This window comes from Mytilus trossulus, chromosome 7, assembly GCF_036588685.1.
Source record: "Mytilus trossulus isolate FHL-02 chromosome 7, PNRI_Mtr1.1.1.hap1, whole genome shotgun sequence".
NCBI classification, from domain to species: Eukaryota; Metazoa; Mollusca; class Bivalvia; order Mytilida; family Mytilidae; genus Mytilus; species Mytilus trossulus.
Genome location: NC_086379.1, coordinates 45,142,560 through 45,159,609, shown reverse-complemented (window position 1 = coordinate 45,159,609; position 17,050 = coordinate 45,142,560). Strand labels below are relative to the sequence as shown.

Genomic DNA, 17,050 nt, shown 5'->3' with positions numbered 1-17,050 from the left:
AACAGGAAGTCAGAATGCTGACCTCTCTTTGTCGATTACACGGCCGACACTCGGCTAACCGAGAGATAGGTCGGTTAATCTATATTGAGTATGCGGCTATATCGGGGGTGGGTCTGTTAATCGGATTGGTTATACGTCTGTTCAGAGTAAACCTCACAATTTAATGTTAAACTTTGTTAAATATACAGATTTTTTGGCACATTATGAGAATCACATAAAAAAAAAGAAAAGTGTCTGACAAAATGATATCTATCATAGAACATTTTCCACCTTTAAAAAAATGCATAGCCTGCGCAATTTCAAGTAAAACGAAAAGGCGTCGCGCAAGTATGTGGTTTTTATGCTTGTACGCATATCAATATTTTAGATAAAAGGCCAAAAATCATTTTTTTAGATATGATTTTAAGGACACAAAGTAGTACTTTGGTTCTAAAAAATCAATTGTCATTGATGAATATTTCATAATTGTTATAAAAGTTGAGTTATACCACATTTTAATGAATATTAGGGGAATATAGTCTGTTAATGTGTTGGACAATTTAAATCGTGTCAGTTAAGAGTTATTTAGCCACGACAATAGTCTTACTACCTTGAGTTTATATTTTCACATTGAAAAAAATTAGATGTATAGTCATGGGACAAAAGTGAGTTCTCACTCAAAAAATGTCCTATCATTTCAACTAAAATCGATATTTTCAAAAAAATTAATACCAAGTAACTGTATGAGCGATTTATATAAAATAGATACCAAAAGATGTAAAAATGTCTGACGTTTTATTGTTTATCTAGTCATAATTTTCTTGAGTTTTGTTTTCATCATCTAATAAATTAAACACAAATGCAAATTTTTACGATTTAAATTTGGTTAGAATAATAGCAAACTTTTCAAGAAATATTTATCTTTGTGTTCATCTCGTCAGAAAATTTAAATGAGCATGAATAATATTATAACCAAATAAACAATAAAACTTCAGACATTTCTTCATCTTTTAGTATCTATATTATGAAAATTGCTCATACAGTTACTCCTTTATAATTTTTTGAAAAATATCAATTTAAGTTGAAATGATAGGACTTTTTTTGACTGGGAACTCACTTTTGTCCAATGACTGTACTAATGACGAAAAAAATACAATACGGTGCAACAGTATCCTTATAGAAAGAGCACTTTTAGTTTATTTTTTTTCTCTGCATTTCATTAAAAGGGTGTGTCACTTCAAATTAGCGTGATATGGACTGATTGGCAGCTCGAATTCGCATGACTTAATTATTTACGCCAAGTTATCAATCAGCCTTATATTTTGTCTGTTCAAAGTCTGTAATATCTATGAATCTGTCATGTGTTGCGATTCAGCTGGTTAAATTCCATGTGTTTTCTTTGGAATACTAAGGCTTTTCTACCTCAGGAATATATTACCTTATGCAGGCGTCACACATTGGCGGATAGACCAGCGTGCACCAAACGTACAGAGAAAACTGACAAAGTCGGTACACGTTAGTTGCACGCCATAGGAGCGCGTTGCATACGTTTGAAGTACGTCGAAATACAAAGGTAAAATTGAGAAAGGAAATGGGGAATGTGTCAAAGCGACAACAACTCGATCATAGAACATGCAGGCAACGAAAAGGCCACCAATGGGTCTTTAATGTAGAGAGAAACTCCCACAACCGTAGGCGTCCTTCAGCTGGCCCCTTAAAAAATATGCATACTAGTACAGTGATAATGGACGTCATAATAAACTCCGAATTATACACAAGAACCTAAAATAAAAATCATATAAGACTGACAAAGGCCAGAGGCTCCTGACTTGGGACAGGCGCAAAATTGCGGAGGGGATAAACATGTTTATGAGATATCAACCCTCCCCTATACCTCTATAGCCACTGAAGGAAAGTAAATACGCTTCATGAACGCTACAACCCGGGGAAATTTTTATGCAGCATAAAAAACATACAACATACGCCAACATACGTTTCTTAAACGCCGGATAAACGCTTAGACTTAGGTACGCTTCTAGTACGCCCCATACACGCTTAAAGCATATTGGCAGCGTAAATAATTTTTAACACGCCGGAGCTATACGCTGATGTGTGACGCCGGTATTAGTTGTATTTCCTCAATGCTTTTAAACTTTGTTTTTGGCCTTTTAAACATTTTTTTCAAGCGTCACTGATGAGTTTTTCGTAGACGAAACGCGTGTCTGGCGTAAATATAAGGCGCAAATATCAAATTTCAATCCTGGTATCTATGAGGAGTTTATTTCCGGTATGTATTTTCATTTGTACCGAGTCATCATTCTCATTTTCTGCCGCCTAAGTTCTAAACCGTGGTTCTAAAAAAGAAATAGACATTAGTAATTTTTTTATATATAAGTGTTGGGTGCTGATTTAATGTGTAACAACAAGAGAATTTTATATTCCTGTAAATCACAATAAATGCATAATATTAATTTTATTTTTCGAGTAATGATGTATTCCTATGATATCGTAAGTCATTTAGCCGACTCGCAGTCCGCATACGTGCTTGTAATTCTATTGAGTGACCTTCAAGGTGGTGTGGAGAAAGGTTGATGTTGAAAGGTTTGTCTATATTTGTTTGCATTATAAACATATTTCAGTTCATTTGATAAAAAAAATCATACATTAGGAACTTTATCTCTGATTTATGTACTTGTTAACTATGTAAATGACAAATTGGTGCAATTCATATCAATGAAACAGAATCCACATGATATATATGCGACCATTCTTTGATGAAATTAATATTACTTTGATTTTACACTTTTTAAAATCATTTCTATCAATTTTCAGATTCCATTGTCTAAACTTATGTTTCATTGTTCATGTGTTGTTTCCATTTATTCTAGCCACTAATCTTGGGCCTATATCTTTATTCAGATAACACCCCATATAGCAATTAAATTATACTTGTAATGTCATTCATAACTCTTAACAGACCAATTAACAGACCGAGTTTTATACATCCGACCCATTAACAGACCATATGTTTATCAAAAATTTATTTATGTCACCAACATACAGTTTTTCGTGTAGATTTTTCACATATTGATGTTGATATGGTAAACAAACATAATGCCAGTCTTTTTTTTTTCGATGTTCAAAAGATTGCATGAAAGTAAACTCAACCAACTTGTCATTTTTGTGTACATTTTGTGTGTGTAAAATGTGTATAAATTAACTAATGAGTAACTCGCTTTTTCATTTTATAGATCGTTTATTGAAGGTAGAAAAAAAATAATTACACCACTGGATTCAGTACTCCAAATCATTTGGTCAGACATGAATAGTTTTTATGATATAAATATAATTTAAAAGTTATACAATGATTAGAAACATGCTGACCTTGCACTGAATTTCACGATAACACCTGATTAACAGACTTTAGCCGATCCGATTAACAGACCCAACGCCGATATAGCCGCATACTCAATATAGATTAACCGACCTATCTCTCGGTTAGCCGAGTGTCGGCCGTTGATTAGTGTGATGTGTAATTGGATTGCTATTTCATTTACGTAGCAAAATCAACAATAAAGTTACACAATATGATCACATCAGCGATATTTTATGATAATAATTTATTTTATTAAAGTGTCACATGCTTGTCTACAGATTGTTTATACAGTTTATATAATATACATTGCACAATGATAAAATAAGACAAATACCCAGCCTAGAAAGGCTTATGAGACACTATGTATACAAATATATATCTATTTAACAAATAAAAAATAAAAACATAATAAAATGTTAAAAATGTTTTAAATTATCCGGATATTACACATCATAAAAAAAATATTACCATAAGTAGTTAAAAAAAACACCAACCAAAAAACATATCTTTTAAAAATAGATATGACAAAATTAAGTATGACGTAAAAAAAAATGATATGTGATAAAAGAATATATTTTAAAGAGGTTATACAAACAGATTGCGAAGAATAAAACGAAGTAATCTTGTTTTATTAAAACCCTCTCAGTAAAATAGTCAATACAAAGAATATGATTGAAATGAATTAAAAAAAATTAAAAAAAAAAATTAAAAAATTTAAAAAATAACTGTAACTTTGACTTTTGCAGAAATATACAATCATGAATTAAAAAATAAATAAATTAAATATAACTTTGACTTTTACGAAAATATACAATTAAGACTGTAGATTACTTTTCAGAGCGCGACGTCTTCTTATCATATTATGCACCAAGATATACACATGGAAAAAAGTATGGCAGCACCTTGATTTTTTAAAACTCGAGTAAATATAGTAAAATATTTGTATAATATTATTGAAACATAGTTTATGATATCATTGGCATTCAAACGAACAAAATATGTTTAAAAAAAAAAATTTAAATAACCACAATTTTGATAACAAAATGAAGTGTTTTTCGTAAAAAAAAATGCATTTTACAACTATTACTGTAGTCGTACATTACAAGGTCAGACATTTTAAAATTAATCTTCCGATGACTGTTCACATCATAAGTGATCGTTATACGCCAAAGAATTAGTACTTTGTGCGCAGCCTCCATTCAAACAGATAACCGATCAAAACGTCTTCTGATTCGTGCCATAAATCGACTAATTTGTTTCTAAGGTAGCAGCAACCATTTTGATGAAAGGGATTGTTTAATTCATGATGTGTTTGAACTGTGGTGTCCTTTCGCGCACTTTACGCCCAATAGTGTCCCATATATGCTCGATATGGTTCAAATCCGGGCTACGATCGGACCAAGGAAGATGAACCGAATTCTATAGGAACAATGAATCTCCCTCCACGATGCTAATTTTCAACTTTGGCGAGCTCTGCACTACATTGGATACGGAAAACTGTGTGTCTGCTCGTAAGCAAAGGTATCCGAAATGGTCTTATCGCACGATAACCAGTAGCGATGAGTCGATCTCGAACAGTTCTTGTTAAAAGGCTCCTGTATACACACCACTCTCTTTTTCGGATTGTATTGTATGCAATGGGTTTCTTTCTGACCAACCTTCATTATGCCTAATTTTCCCTAGCAAATGGTATAGGGGGTCTTCTTTATCTCGGAAGGTCTTTAACAACGTTTATTGCCTGATTTTTATTCTCAAAACGACTTATAGTGGAATGGTGATGACCAACAATACATGCAGTTGTTTCAGCGACATTCCTGCTTCGCTCATACTGATAATATGCCATCTTGCTGCAGTTAAGAGTTGTCGAGGACCCATTACAAGGTGTCAATAACATAATTTTAAAAACTTGCTTATTTAAAGTGTTGAAAACAATGAGGATTAAAACACCTGTTTTGCTGTTAACGGGCACAGTAGCTGCATGTGCAGATAAAAACTTATCGAGTCGATATTTTTTTTATTAAACTCAGGTGATACTTAACTAATGTTTAACTTATTATATTTTACCAAATTATATCACAAACAAATAAAAAGTGTTTTTTTAATTTGAATTTGAATTTGGTGTTGCAATACTTTTTTCCAGGTGTATAGATAAATAGTATTGTTATTCAGCATTTTGAATTAAAAATACAAATTGATTAAAATCTGACTGTGTACAAAAAGAATTATCCATGACCATAGCTCTGTGAAACAAATTAAACCTTAAGTAACTGTAAATGTCACAATTAATCAAAAAGTGTATTTCATCTTCTACAGCATTATTGCAAAATGGACAAATTCTTTCTTCTAACGGTATTGGTGGTTTCGTATAACGACCCGTCTCGACAGACAGAGGTAAAGTTCCACATCTAAGTTTACATAAATTACTTCGTAAGTTGCGTGGCATTGCGTTAGTAACATAGTGTTCAGTTTGAAGGTCCTTCTTATAACGTCTATATAGCCTCAATTTGTTTCCATTCACATTCGAATTGTCATTCCAAAGTTTGGTAAACCACAACTGTTCGTCTAGTATGTCACCACATGTGATTACTAATGAGCTGATAATAACTTCAGATACCAGAAGGGGTCACGACAAATTAATTGGAACTAGGCATCAACAATACACGTTTTACAATTCACAAAATAATAAAAATGTATTAAATTGGTCTAAACAAACCCCACCAGTGACACAAATTAGCTTTGAGTCTAATAAATTGAAAAGTTGTAACCATTAAAAAGTTAAAGTTATATCAAAATAAACTAAAGTCAATCTTTGTCCTAGAGTATACAAACTCAAAAGTTCTGATTTACTGTTTAATGTCATGAAAAAATCCAGCCACGGAAAGTCCGTTTATCAATGTTTTTTGATATACTGACTTTTTCTATTCTCAATTTTATTTGATGTAAGGAAATTTTAATTGTGCAAATGTTAAAGTGTGCAAATATGATATTAAGCTCACTAACCAATATCATTTTTTTTTTATTACGAAACGTTTGATAGAAAGAAAATTTGAATTATATTTAAATCATTATGATTCACTTATTTGTAATTTTTCGTTCAATACCTTAATAGCTTAATGACCAATTACACGAGAAAGGTATTGCATCGCCTAAAAATTTAATATTCATTAATGAAATTAAATGGGAGGTGTACTTTTATATTCACTGCATACGAATAACTATCCCTGATACGTCGAGTTAGAGCAGAAATATGTGAGTTTCGATAAAGGTAACACATGGAATTTAATTGAAGATTTAAAATGAGGGAAATCATTTTATTACTGTATCTTCTAACAGGTGAGTTTGTAACATACATGTAATAACTTGGACATTAATTACGGGGATGAAATTGACGACTTAATATAATACAATTACTGTCTTTTGATGAGGTAAATATTCGGTTTAATTAACTTTTAAAAAGATGATATTTACTGAGGCCAACGGCCAAAGTAAATATTAGTTTTTCAAAAATTAATCAAACCACATATCAACTGAAACAAAAGACAGTTTTTGTTTGTTTATTTAATTTTCCGAGAGAAACAATGTATATGATGTCAAATATTTACCAAAACCGTAACGTTTTATATACAAAAAGTGATTTTTGCCTTTTTTTTTTAATTCAAAATCAAATTCATGAAGAGTAAAATAGTAAAAAAATACAAATATGGAATAAATACAAATATGGAATAAACTTGAATATTCACTAAACTAAACAAATGATTTAAATGGATGATTAATTTTTATACGGCAAAAGTTTTATACGGCAAATCTTAATCAACTGTAACAACGCCTGAAAAAAATCATTCCATTACTAATGACTGAATACACAGCTAAATTTGCATATGTACTATTTCTGTACTTAAAAATATGCAGTACTGGAAATTTACTTTTAATATTTAGTACTTTTTCTTTACTTTAAAACTATTGTAATATTTAGGTACTTGTAATTTACAGTAACTTGATTTGTACTAAATATTTTGGTACAGAAATAATACAATATTCCATGTTTGAAAATCATAACTTAATGAGATTTGATATAGAAAAACTTTCTAAATGCTGAAAATGTAACGATAGTAACCAAAAATCTGTAGTTCCTAAATTTCAAGTACAAATAAAGTACTTTAAAATACAGGTACCTCAGTATTACAATAATTTTAGAGTTACAAAAGAGTACTGAATTTTAAAAGTAGATTTTCAGTACTACAAATTTTTAGTACAGAAATAGTACCTATGCAAAAGTAGCTGTGTATAGTAAACACTTTTCTCTGTGTTGATTCATGTTATGGATTCCAACTGCAGTTCCCTGAAATAGATGAGATTGTAGATGTCTCAACTTCGAAATAATTGTAACATCAAAGAAAGACTGTCAGATTGCTTTTAAAAAAGGCCGTTCTAATTGTAATAAAGTACATGGACTAAAATTATGTTTGCCACATGTGCGTTTCATTTATGACGCTCAAAACAGAAATGTTAAAAAGGTCACACAAAGTACGAAGTTGAAGAGCATTGAGGACAATTGAGAGTATGTATCTAACTGTGACACCCAAAGAAAGAGGTATGATTTTTAAAGCATCTCAACTGTCACAGGCGTTTATACAGGATAACTTCTACATAATAAATGTTAGCGTTTTATCATAGTGTACAGCATTAAAAAAAAGAAATAAAGTATTAAAGTTTCCGATTTAAAACCTGCCAAACAATTAAAACGTGAATACCAACGGCCGGACTTATGAAAAAAAACCATTTACAAAATACAGTCTTATAGACAGAAACATCAAGATAAATTATTCTTCATTATTATCATTTGTTTATTTGTTGCTTGCTTTGTATCAAGACTTTAATTTAATTAGAAATATCTATATCTTTTGACAAATATTGTCAATAAAATGCATAAATTGATAGATTGTTTCAGTAAGGCAAAACTGTATCAATACAATATGCTTTATTTCAAAAACACTCCGTATCATTGACATGTGAAAAAAGGGGTAAATTACAAAATACAAATACATACAATTAAAGAAATAAATAAAACAACTTAGAAATGAAATATATAGAAAATTACTTTACTTTATATTATAATATTTTAATATTAAAATATTTTAGTTAACTTCGAAATGAATAAAGACACATGTTTAAGTACGTTAATATTTGTCAATGACAGTAGTCCTTTCATTTTTGCTTCACTCGGATATTTCACATAGTACTCTGGAATATGCGGATTTCTGAATTTTTTTACTAATAAAGAATTGCATTCAAATTAATAATGGTATTTATCACCAATTGCAGTTAAACACCGATTGCATGTCATCTCTTCTTTTGGAATGTTATATCATCTTTCCAGCTCTACTGGAATTTTTACATTGCAGCATCTTAAATTTGAAATATATTTACGTTCGAATAGTGTTGATTTTAAAAGATAGTTTTCTAAGCCAAAGATTGTTTTAAAAAGTCCATAAAATTCTCCTCTAGATGAGTTGTCAATTTGATTATACCATTGTTGAATGAATGAATCCTTTAGTTTTTCTGTCAGTACGATTTTGAGTTGATTTATATCTAATGGTAGTTTCTGAGTCCAAACATAGCTTAGTTCGGCATTGTCTAGGATCGATTTAATATAATCCTTCCATTTGAAAGTGTGATCATCTTTTAAGTTGAAGATAATTTGATAAAGTATACTGCTCAGTTTATTTTCATTGGTGAGAAGTTTGATTCAAAAACACACCATTCTACATTTTATTACGGTATCTATTGGTGTACGACCAAGTTCTCCATATGTCATAACATTTGGTGTCGACGAAATAATTTTCAACACATTCCGGCAACTCTAGATGGATTTTTCCAACATGTGATTGTTTCCGAATCCCCATATTTCATATCCATATGTCAGACTTGGAAGTACAAGTGCATCAAACATTTGTAATTGTAAGTCGACAGGTATCAAGAGGTTATGTATCTGTGTATAGAGACTAAAAAGAGCTTTCTGTGCTTGTTCGCTAAGACGTTCCTTCGCTGTTGCAAATGAACTATTGTAATAAAGGTTAGTCCTAGATATGGATAAGAATCTTTAATTTCAAAAGACTGGTTAAATATTTTAAACTTTGCTAATGTTCTTGATTTCCATTTGCAGAACACAACAAACTTTGTCTTCGATAAATTAACATTAACTTCCTTCGGACAAAGTATCTTTCAAAAACATTTAAGGCGTGCTGCATTGATTCGGCCGTTTCAGGTATAATTATAGTGTCGTCGGCGTACAAAAGAACGAAAAGTTTAATATATATATGTAAATGATTGTGGCAAATATTTTCGATAACTTGCAAGTTCTGAAAATCATTCTCAGCAAAGAAAGACTCCAGATCGTTTAGATAAACGGCAAATAAAATGGGGGATAAATTTTCTCCCTGTCTCACTCCAATTTTACAGTTAAAAATGGCTGACACTTTGTTCCCATTCCTTACGCAAGATTTAACATCGCTATACTTACTATATATTACCTTAAAAAAAATCCAAGAAATATTCGCCTTTTATAATTTTATCCATAATAATGTATGAGAGTGTTTCAAAGGCTGTCGAAAAATCAATTAAAGTGCAATAAAGTTGTTTTCCAAGTGCTTGATAAGTTGATATTGATGAATGTAATACAAATATGTTATCCAACGTACTATAACCTTTCCTTAAACCTGTTTGGGCCTCGGAAATCAGATTGACCTCAGTTGACAGTTCCCCAAGTAAATCATTTAAGATAGATGTGAAAGTTGTTCCAAGACATGACACTGGTGTCATTGGTCTGTATGAACTAGGATCATATATATTGCCTTTGTTCCTGAAGAAAGGTTGAATAATTCCCATTGTCCATGAATCTTGTACCTTCCTATTATTTAAATAATGTGGAATAACTTGTGATAGATGGTCAAAATTTCATTAACCGCAATGTTTAATATCTTCATTCACAATATCTTCATATCCGGAAGCATTATTGTTTTTAAGTTTTTTGACGACATTCAAAATTTCTTCTTCTGTGATTGGAAAATTTAGAATTCTGTTAATGTTCTCTGGTGGTTCCTCTGTTAAATCTATGTTTGAGTTGTCTTCGATGACTTCATCTTGATTAAGACGATTAGAATGTAAATATAAGTCTTTAATTTTAACAGCATCAGCTTTTTTTGATTTGTTGGTATTTATACTATTTAATTTTTGCCATAGCCGTTTTAGGTCAGATTTAGCCAGTTTTCTAAGATCTTTTGCGGTATTCATTTGGATATCATTATAACTCCGATTTAGTTCTTTTTTTATAAGATTAACTTGCTTCTTTAAAAGCTTTTTATTTTCTTTACTCTTTAAGTTCCCGTATCTTTGTCTAGCCTGATGAAATCAATTTCTTTTGCTCTTGCATCCTATTTTATACCATGGTCTTTCATTGTGCTTTGCATATTTCTGGTTTTTACATTTTGTTCCAAACACTGAAATGGAAGAGCTCTTAAATATTTCACAAATTTTAATCATTGCAATATCAATATCGGTTTGTTGTACAGTATCATTTCGATCAATTAATTTATCAAGTATAGTTTCTATATCCCGTATTCCTTCAGACTTTTTTTCTTTAACAAATTTGACAAATTTATCTTGTTTATTATTATTCCGTTTTATAACTTGCTACTCGACGGTTTTCACATTGTTGATATTAGTATATGGTTGTGATTCCAGAGTAAACGTAAGGCCACAGTGGACATCTGATAGGATGGGATTACATTCTTTTACTTCGAAATTCTTTGTCATTTGAAAAAGATCAGAACTAAGTATTAGATAATCAACGATACTAACGTCATTGCAAGTAATTTTTCCTAATGTTTTGTCATTACCTATTAATGAATTTGCAATATATAAATTCATTTTTTTACACAATTCTAGCAGTCGGTGACCATAAGTATTTGGTCGACATGCACATTTGCTATATCTTTGCAACGAAATATTGTTTGTTAAGAGCCCATTGTAATCGGGAAAGTAATGCATCATGTGTGTATCATCAGTATTTAGAATTTCAAGTAAATGTTGATCTGGTATAACGTAATCCGGTAATGTAGATGTCTTGGCGTTAAATCCCCTATTAAGACGTTTTTTAGAATAGGTTCAGACAAATAAAGAAATTCGTTTTCAATTTCAGTAAAAGCGTGTACCGATGAGTATTTCAAGACATACTCAAGATCTCGTCTGGATGTGAAGCGAGCTACTATAGGTCTTATACCGTTTTGATCCTTTTCCCCGAATCTATGGACATTTCCAAAGGATAAAGCGTTGTATATGCCAAGCTCTTTGTTGATGAAATTTCGTATTCTTATTTTTGTATCCTCGTCTGGTTGATACATTAGTCCACTGAAAATTAAATTATTTCGATATATATTAAAATTGTACCGAAGAAATTCTATTGTGGAACCATTCTATGGAAGAAGCGATTCGATGAAAACTTTTCTTATATCAGCAAGCGATATTGTCTTATATTAACGAGTTGCATTGTGTGAACTTTCAGACGAACGTTAGCATTTGTACGAAAAAAAGCAGATTTCTCGGCATAAAGTACTGACTCTTTTCTTAAAACAGGGTGAAATTTAACACTACATACGTCTGGTGTATAATTTCCATGAATTATTTTATGTAATAACAAGCAAGGTGTATTTAAACGAAAAATTGATTGTTGAATAAATGAAACATAAATGCACGATTTATCATTTGCAGATGTACACATTCTGTTAATATTAGCAAATTCAATGGAATGCAATTGAGATGAATTCAATTGTTTGCTAAGCCAAAATCACCTATAAGGAAGTACACCACTAATTAATGGCCCCATAGCTTTCTATGTTAAATTCCTCAATATCGAGTGGTCACAGCTCTTTTATCTTAAGTTCAAATAAAGTGACAATCATTGCATGTCAAAGCAACACTTTCTGGTGTTCTGTACTGAAAAAATCAACATACCTTACATGGCATATAAGAAAGAACTGGTTCCCGGAACTTCGGATGTACCAAAACAGGTACTTCCGATCTGACAAAAAGGCAAAATGTACCCTCCTTTTTAAATTTCATGCCATTTTTTTTATTATTCAAATTTATCAGTCAAAAATTGTTCTACAATGATCACCAGTCATGCAGCTTTCATTTGATACCAAAATTAATAAAATATTCTAAATTATGTCCATGCGTAGGAACTATTTTGTGTTAAATATGTACTACTTTCTGGTATGTGCTTTCTGGCCCCGAATTAGTGGTGTTACACCCTAAGTCAAAGATATTGCTATATTTTATAATATCAATGCGATGATTGTCTTATATCATAGCGATGATTTTTTAATATCAAAAATTAATAAATGCGATACTTTCTAATATAACTGCTATATTTTTTCTAATATAAGATGAATACGATGAAGCCGTCATAAAGCTGATTCGGTTCTTATCCGTCCTTGGCATTGAGGTATTCTGCTTTTACTGTTTGGTCTATTTGAGTGATATCCATTTGACATGGCTCGGTACTTATACATCCCGTCATTGTGTTGTGTTATAGTGGATGTTTGCGTTCTTGTCTTTCAGTTTTGCTTATGGGCTTTGACTATATGCCATTTTGTGTTTCTTTGTACATATTTCTTTGGTTTTTTTAAGTTATTAGGACTTTAACACAATGTTTTGAATTTTATACCCCTATTTTGACATCTTTACCTTTTATGTCTGTTTGTTTTGTTCACACATCGTTATCAATATAATAGAATTGTATGCGACTGTTATACAAGTGAGAGGTTTGGCTAGCTGTACAAACAGGTTTAATTCGCCATTTTCTACATAAGAAAAAAGCTATACCAAGTCAGGAATATGACAGTTGTTATCCATTCGTGTGATGTGTTTGAGCTTTTGATTTTGCCATTCGATTAGGGACTTTCCAATTTGAATTTTCCTCGGAGCTTGGTATTTTTGTGATTTTACTTTTGAACGTTCTTGATAAAAATAAATCCAGAAAAAGCGCTTCGGACGCACGAAACTTATAACATGTTGTTTTCATTTTGAGAATATTATGTACAGATGTTATAAGCCACTTGTTGACTGAAGGCGTGCACTCATAGTCTTAGATCTTTAGATACATTAATAATAATTTAATTTTAATTTTACCGATTGTGTTCTATACCGAAGTGCAGATTTTTTTTTACTGAGGTTGAATTTACGTTGCGGTTGATGCATGCACATAATAAGATGAGTACCATTTTGACCCAACTGGTCTCTCTTTTAAAGTTCATGTAATTCACTCAGTTTATGTTGGAGATTTCATTGGTTTTTTTTTGTATTAATCGATTTACAAAATATGAACATCAGTAAACAACTGTCTAAATTCCATGATTTTCTTGATGATTTTCTTGATAGAGGGTTACTGCTCACAAGGAAGCTATTAAACCAAGAGTTCCAAATGGTGAAGTTGAAATCATCCCTTCGTAAATTTTACGGACGCCATCACGAAATGATATCGGATACCGTATAGCGGGTTATTTTCGCGGGGTGTAAATTTTCGCTTATTTTCGCGGATAGAACAAAATCGCCAAAATAAATTCCGCCAATTTAAAAGTGTACATGCTAAGGTAATGTTAAAAATGTTGAATCCGCCAAAATAATAACCGCCAAAATTTTTCGAATACCTTATTCAATGAAAATCGCGAAATTTTACACCCGCGAAAATAACCCGCTATACGGTATGTTCCTTACGTCGTAACTACAATCCCCTTCCCTTTCATGAATTTGACCTACCGAATTAGACTATTTACCGGATTTGTAACCACATAAGCAACACGACGGGTGCCGCATGTGGAGCAGGATCTGCTTACCCTTCCGGAGCACCTGACTAGTTTTTGGTGGGGTTCGTGTTGTTTATTCTTTAGTTTTCTATGTTGTGTCATGTGTACTATTGTTTTTCTGTTTGTCTTTTTTAATTTTTAGCCATGGCGTTGTCAGTTTGTTTTAGATTTACGAGTTTGACTGTCCCTTTGGTATCTTTCGTCCCTCTTTTTTTTCCAACGTCAGAAAATTAACATGAAGAAAATTATATAACTATTAAACTATTCCAACAAAAGACATACAAGTAATCTTAAGAAAACAGATCTGATAACAGATGCAACGTGTAATCACATTCTAAAATCAAAACACATCAGTACATAACTCATAAATGCAAAACTCTTTAAAGATACCAGACTTATAATTTTAATATGTCAGAAGCCCGTTTCTAAACCAAAAATTAATAGCGGCGCTCAAAAAGTCAAAACCCCGAGTAAAGTAAGATCCCAAAACAATTGAGGGCAAGTCTTTTTTTCCAAGACATGATTAAGAACAATGTCTGTACTTACATTTACATGAATAATTTGAGCTGTCGTTCAAAACAGGTAACTCAAAACAGTCTGGTTTTTTTTAATTAACATTTCGGCTAGGAATGACACCAATATCAACTATTACTACCTACGGTTTTTATTTTCTGCAATTCAACCAATAAAGATAGATTTTTTATGGAAAAATACAATATGCATCAATAGTTCATAAGTGATAAAAAGGGGCTACAATAGACATTTAATGCTGTTGTTGCTCATAATGTTAAAATATTTCAACCTTTGCGAAGACAAATCGTACAAGATATTAACTTAAAACTTGTTCATATCATCTCGGTTGTATTAAACAACCTATCGATTTGGCTATTGACATGCTTATAATTTGTTTTTTTGTTGTCTTTGTTTTTCTGTGGGTTTTTAACGGTTGGAAAATTAAAAGCAAGCATTTGTGACGTATGCATTACACGATAACCTTGTAAAAAGATTCCTATCCTGAAAATTACTGATACAGTATTTGGTTTTAATTAATTGCTAGTCTGATGTTTTAGCTTTTATTCTACTTTGCAATATTGTTAACTCAAATTGCAATACGATCACAAGGGAATGGATAGTTTTATATAATAAAATATTTATATATATCTACGCAGGCTTTTATAATAGAATATGAATAGAACTTGATGGTTTTTTGTTATCTTTAAGTTGAACAAAACGTTTTAGAATATTGAATTCTGTAGTGCATAAAAAAGTGTATCTCTAACAATATTTAAATTTAAATAAGTAATAAAATGAATCGCAATATTGTTTGGTTTGTTCAGACAAAACGACGACAAGTTGACAAGTATTGTCTTCGCCCTTGTAATTAGTTGAAACGATATCCGGGCTTCTTTTCTTGTTTCACTTTTATTGGAAATCAATAACCGTTTGATAGTTCGTTAGTTAAAAGTAAATATAGTAAAAACTTTGAATAAACCATTTGGTCTTGGCAGTTTGTTATAACTACAAATGTTAGACGAATTAAATGTTTTCCTTAGTTTAAAACAAACAGCGAAACGTCAATTACACACTGTGATAAAGTTGTTAACTTTTAGTTACAGACCATGTCAACTTTTAATTATAGACAATGTTAACTTTTAATTACAGACCATGTTAACTGTTAGTGACAGACAATGTTAACTTTTAGTTACATTCAATGTTAAATTTTTATTACAGACAATGTTAACTTTTAATTACAGACCATGTTAACTGTTAGTGACAGAAAAAAAACTTTTAATTACAGACCATGTTAACTGTTAGTGACAGACAATGTTAACTTTTAATTACAGACAATGTTAACTTTTAATTACAGACCATGTCAACTTTTAGTGACAGACAGTGTTAACTTTTAATTACAGACCATGTCAACTTTTAGTTACAGACAATGTTGACTTTTAGTTACAGACAATGTTAACTTTTAGTTACAGACCATGTCAACTTTTAATTACGGACCATGTCAACTTTTAGTTCAAATAATGTTAAAAGAGGGACAAAAGACACCAAAGGGACAGTCAAACTCGTAAATCTAAAACAAACTGACAACGCCATGGCTAAAAATGAAAAAGACAAACAGAAAAACAATAGTACACATGACACAACATAGAAAACTAAAGAAGAAACAACACGAACCCCACCAAAAACTAGGGGTGATCTCAGGTGCTCCGGAAGGGTAAGTAGATCCTGCTCCACATGCGGCACCCGTCGTGTTGCTTATGTGATTACATATCCGGTAAATAGTCTAATTCGGTAGGTCAAATTCATGAAAGGGAAGGGGATTGTAGTTACGACGTAAGGAACATATCCGATATCATTTTTGAAACGGTTATTCCATAACGGTCAACCAACTCGTGATGCCGTCCGTAAAATTTACGAAGGGATGATTTCAACTTCACCATTTGGAACTCTTGGTTTAATAGCTTCCTTGTGAGCAGTAACCCTCTATCAAAAAAATCATGATAGGAAATGCAAGCACGGGAATATCGTATCAATTGGGAGATATATACCCCGTATGCAGGTGCTGCTGGAATGTTGCTACTTAGAAATGGAAAGTTCACAATTGGAAAGCTGAAATCATCTCTTTTGTCGTAAAGTTTTGTCTTCAACCGACCCTCATTGTCAATTTCTAGATGTAAGTCAAGATATGAAGCCGACTTAACTGTATCTGTAGTATCCTCTATCTCCAATTCGATGGGATAGATGCGATCCACATAGTCACCAAATTTTGAATTGTTTAGTGAAAGAACTTTTAGTTACAGACAATGTTAACTTTTAGTTACAG

General features: G+C 31.6%; 1 protein-coding gene across 1 annotated transcript in view; it reads left to right on the top strand.

Moving 5' to 3' along the window:
* The first annotated feature begins 6,576 nt into the window (after window positions 1–6,576).
* LOC134727065 (thrombospondin-1-like) overlaps window positions 6,577–17,050 on the top strand; it is a 39,086-nt gene continuing 28,612 nt past the window's right edge. Inside the window, exon 1 of the mRNA XM_063591451.1 lies at window positions 6,577–6,688. Within this exon, the coding sequence (XP_063447521.1) occupies window positions 6,652–6,688 (37 nt within the window). The 5' untranslated portion in view covers window positions 6,577–6,651. The remainder of the gene's footprint in view (window positions 6,689–17,050) is intronic.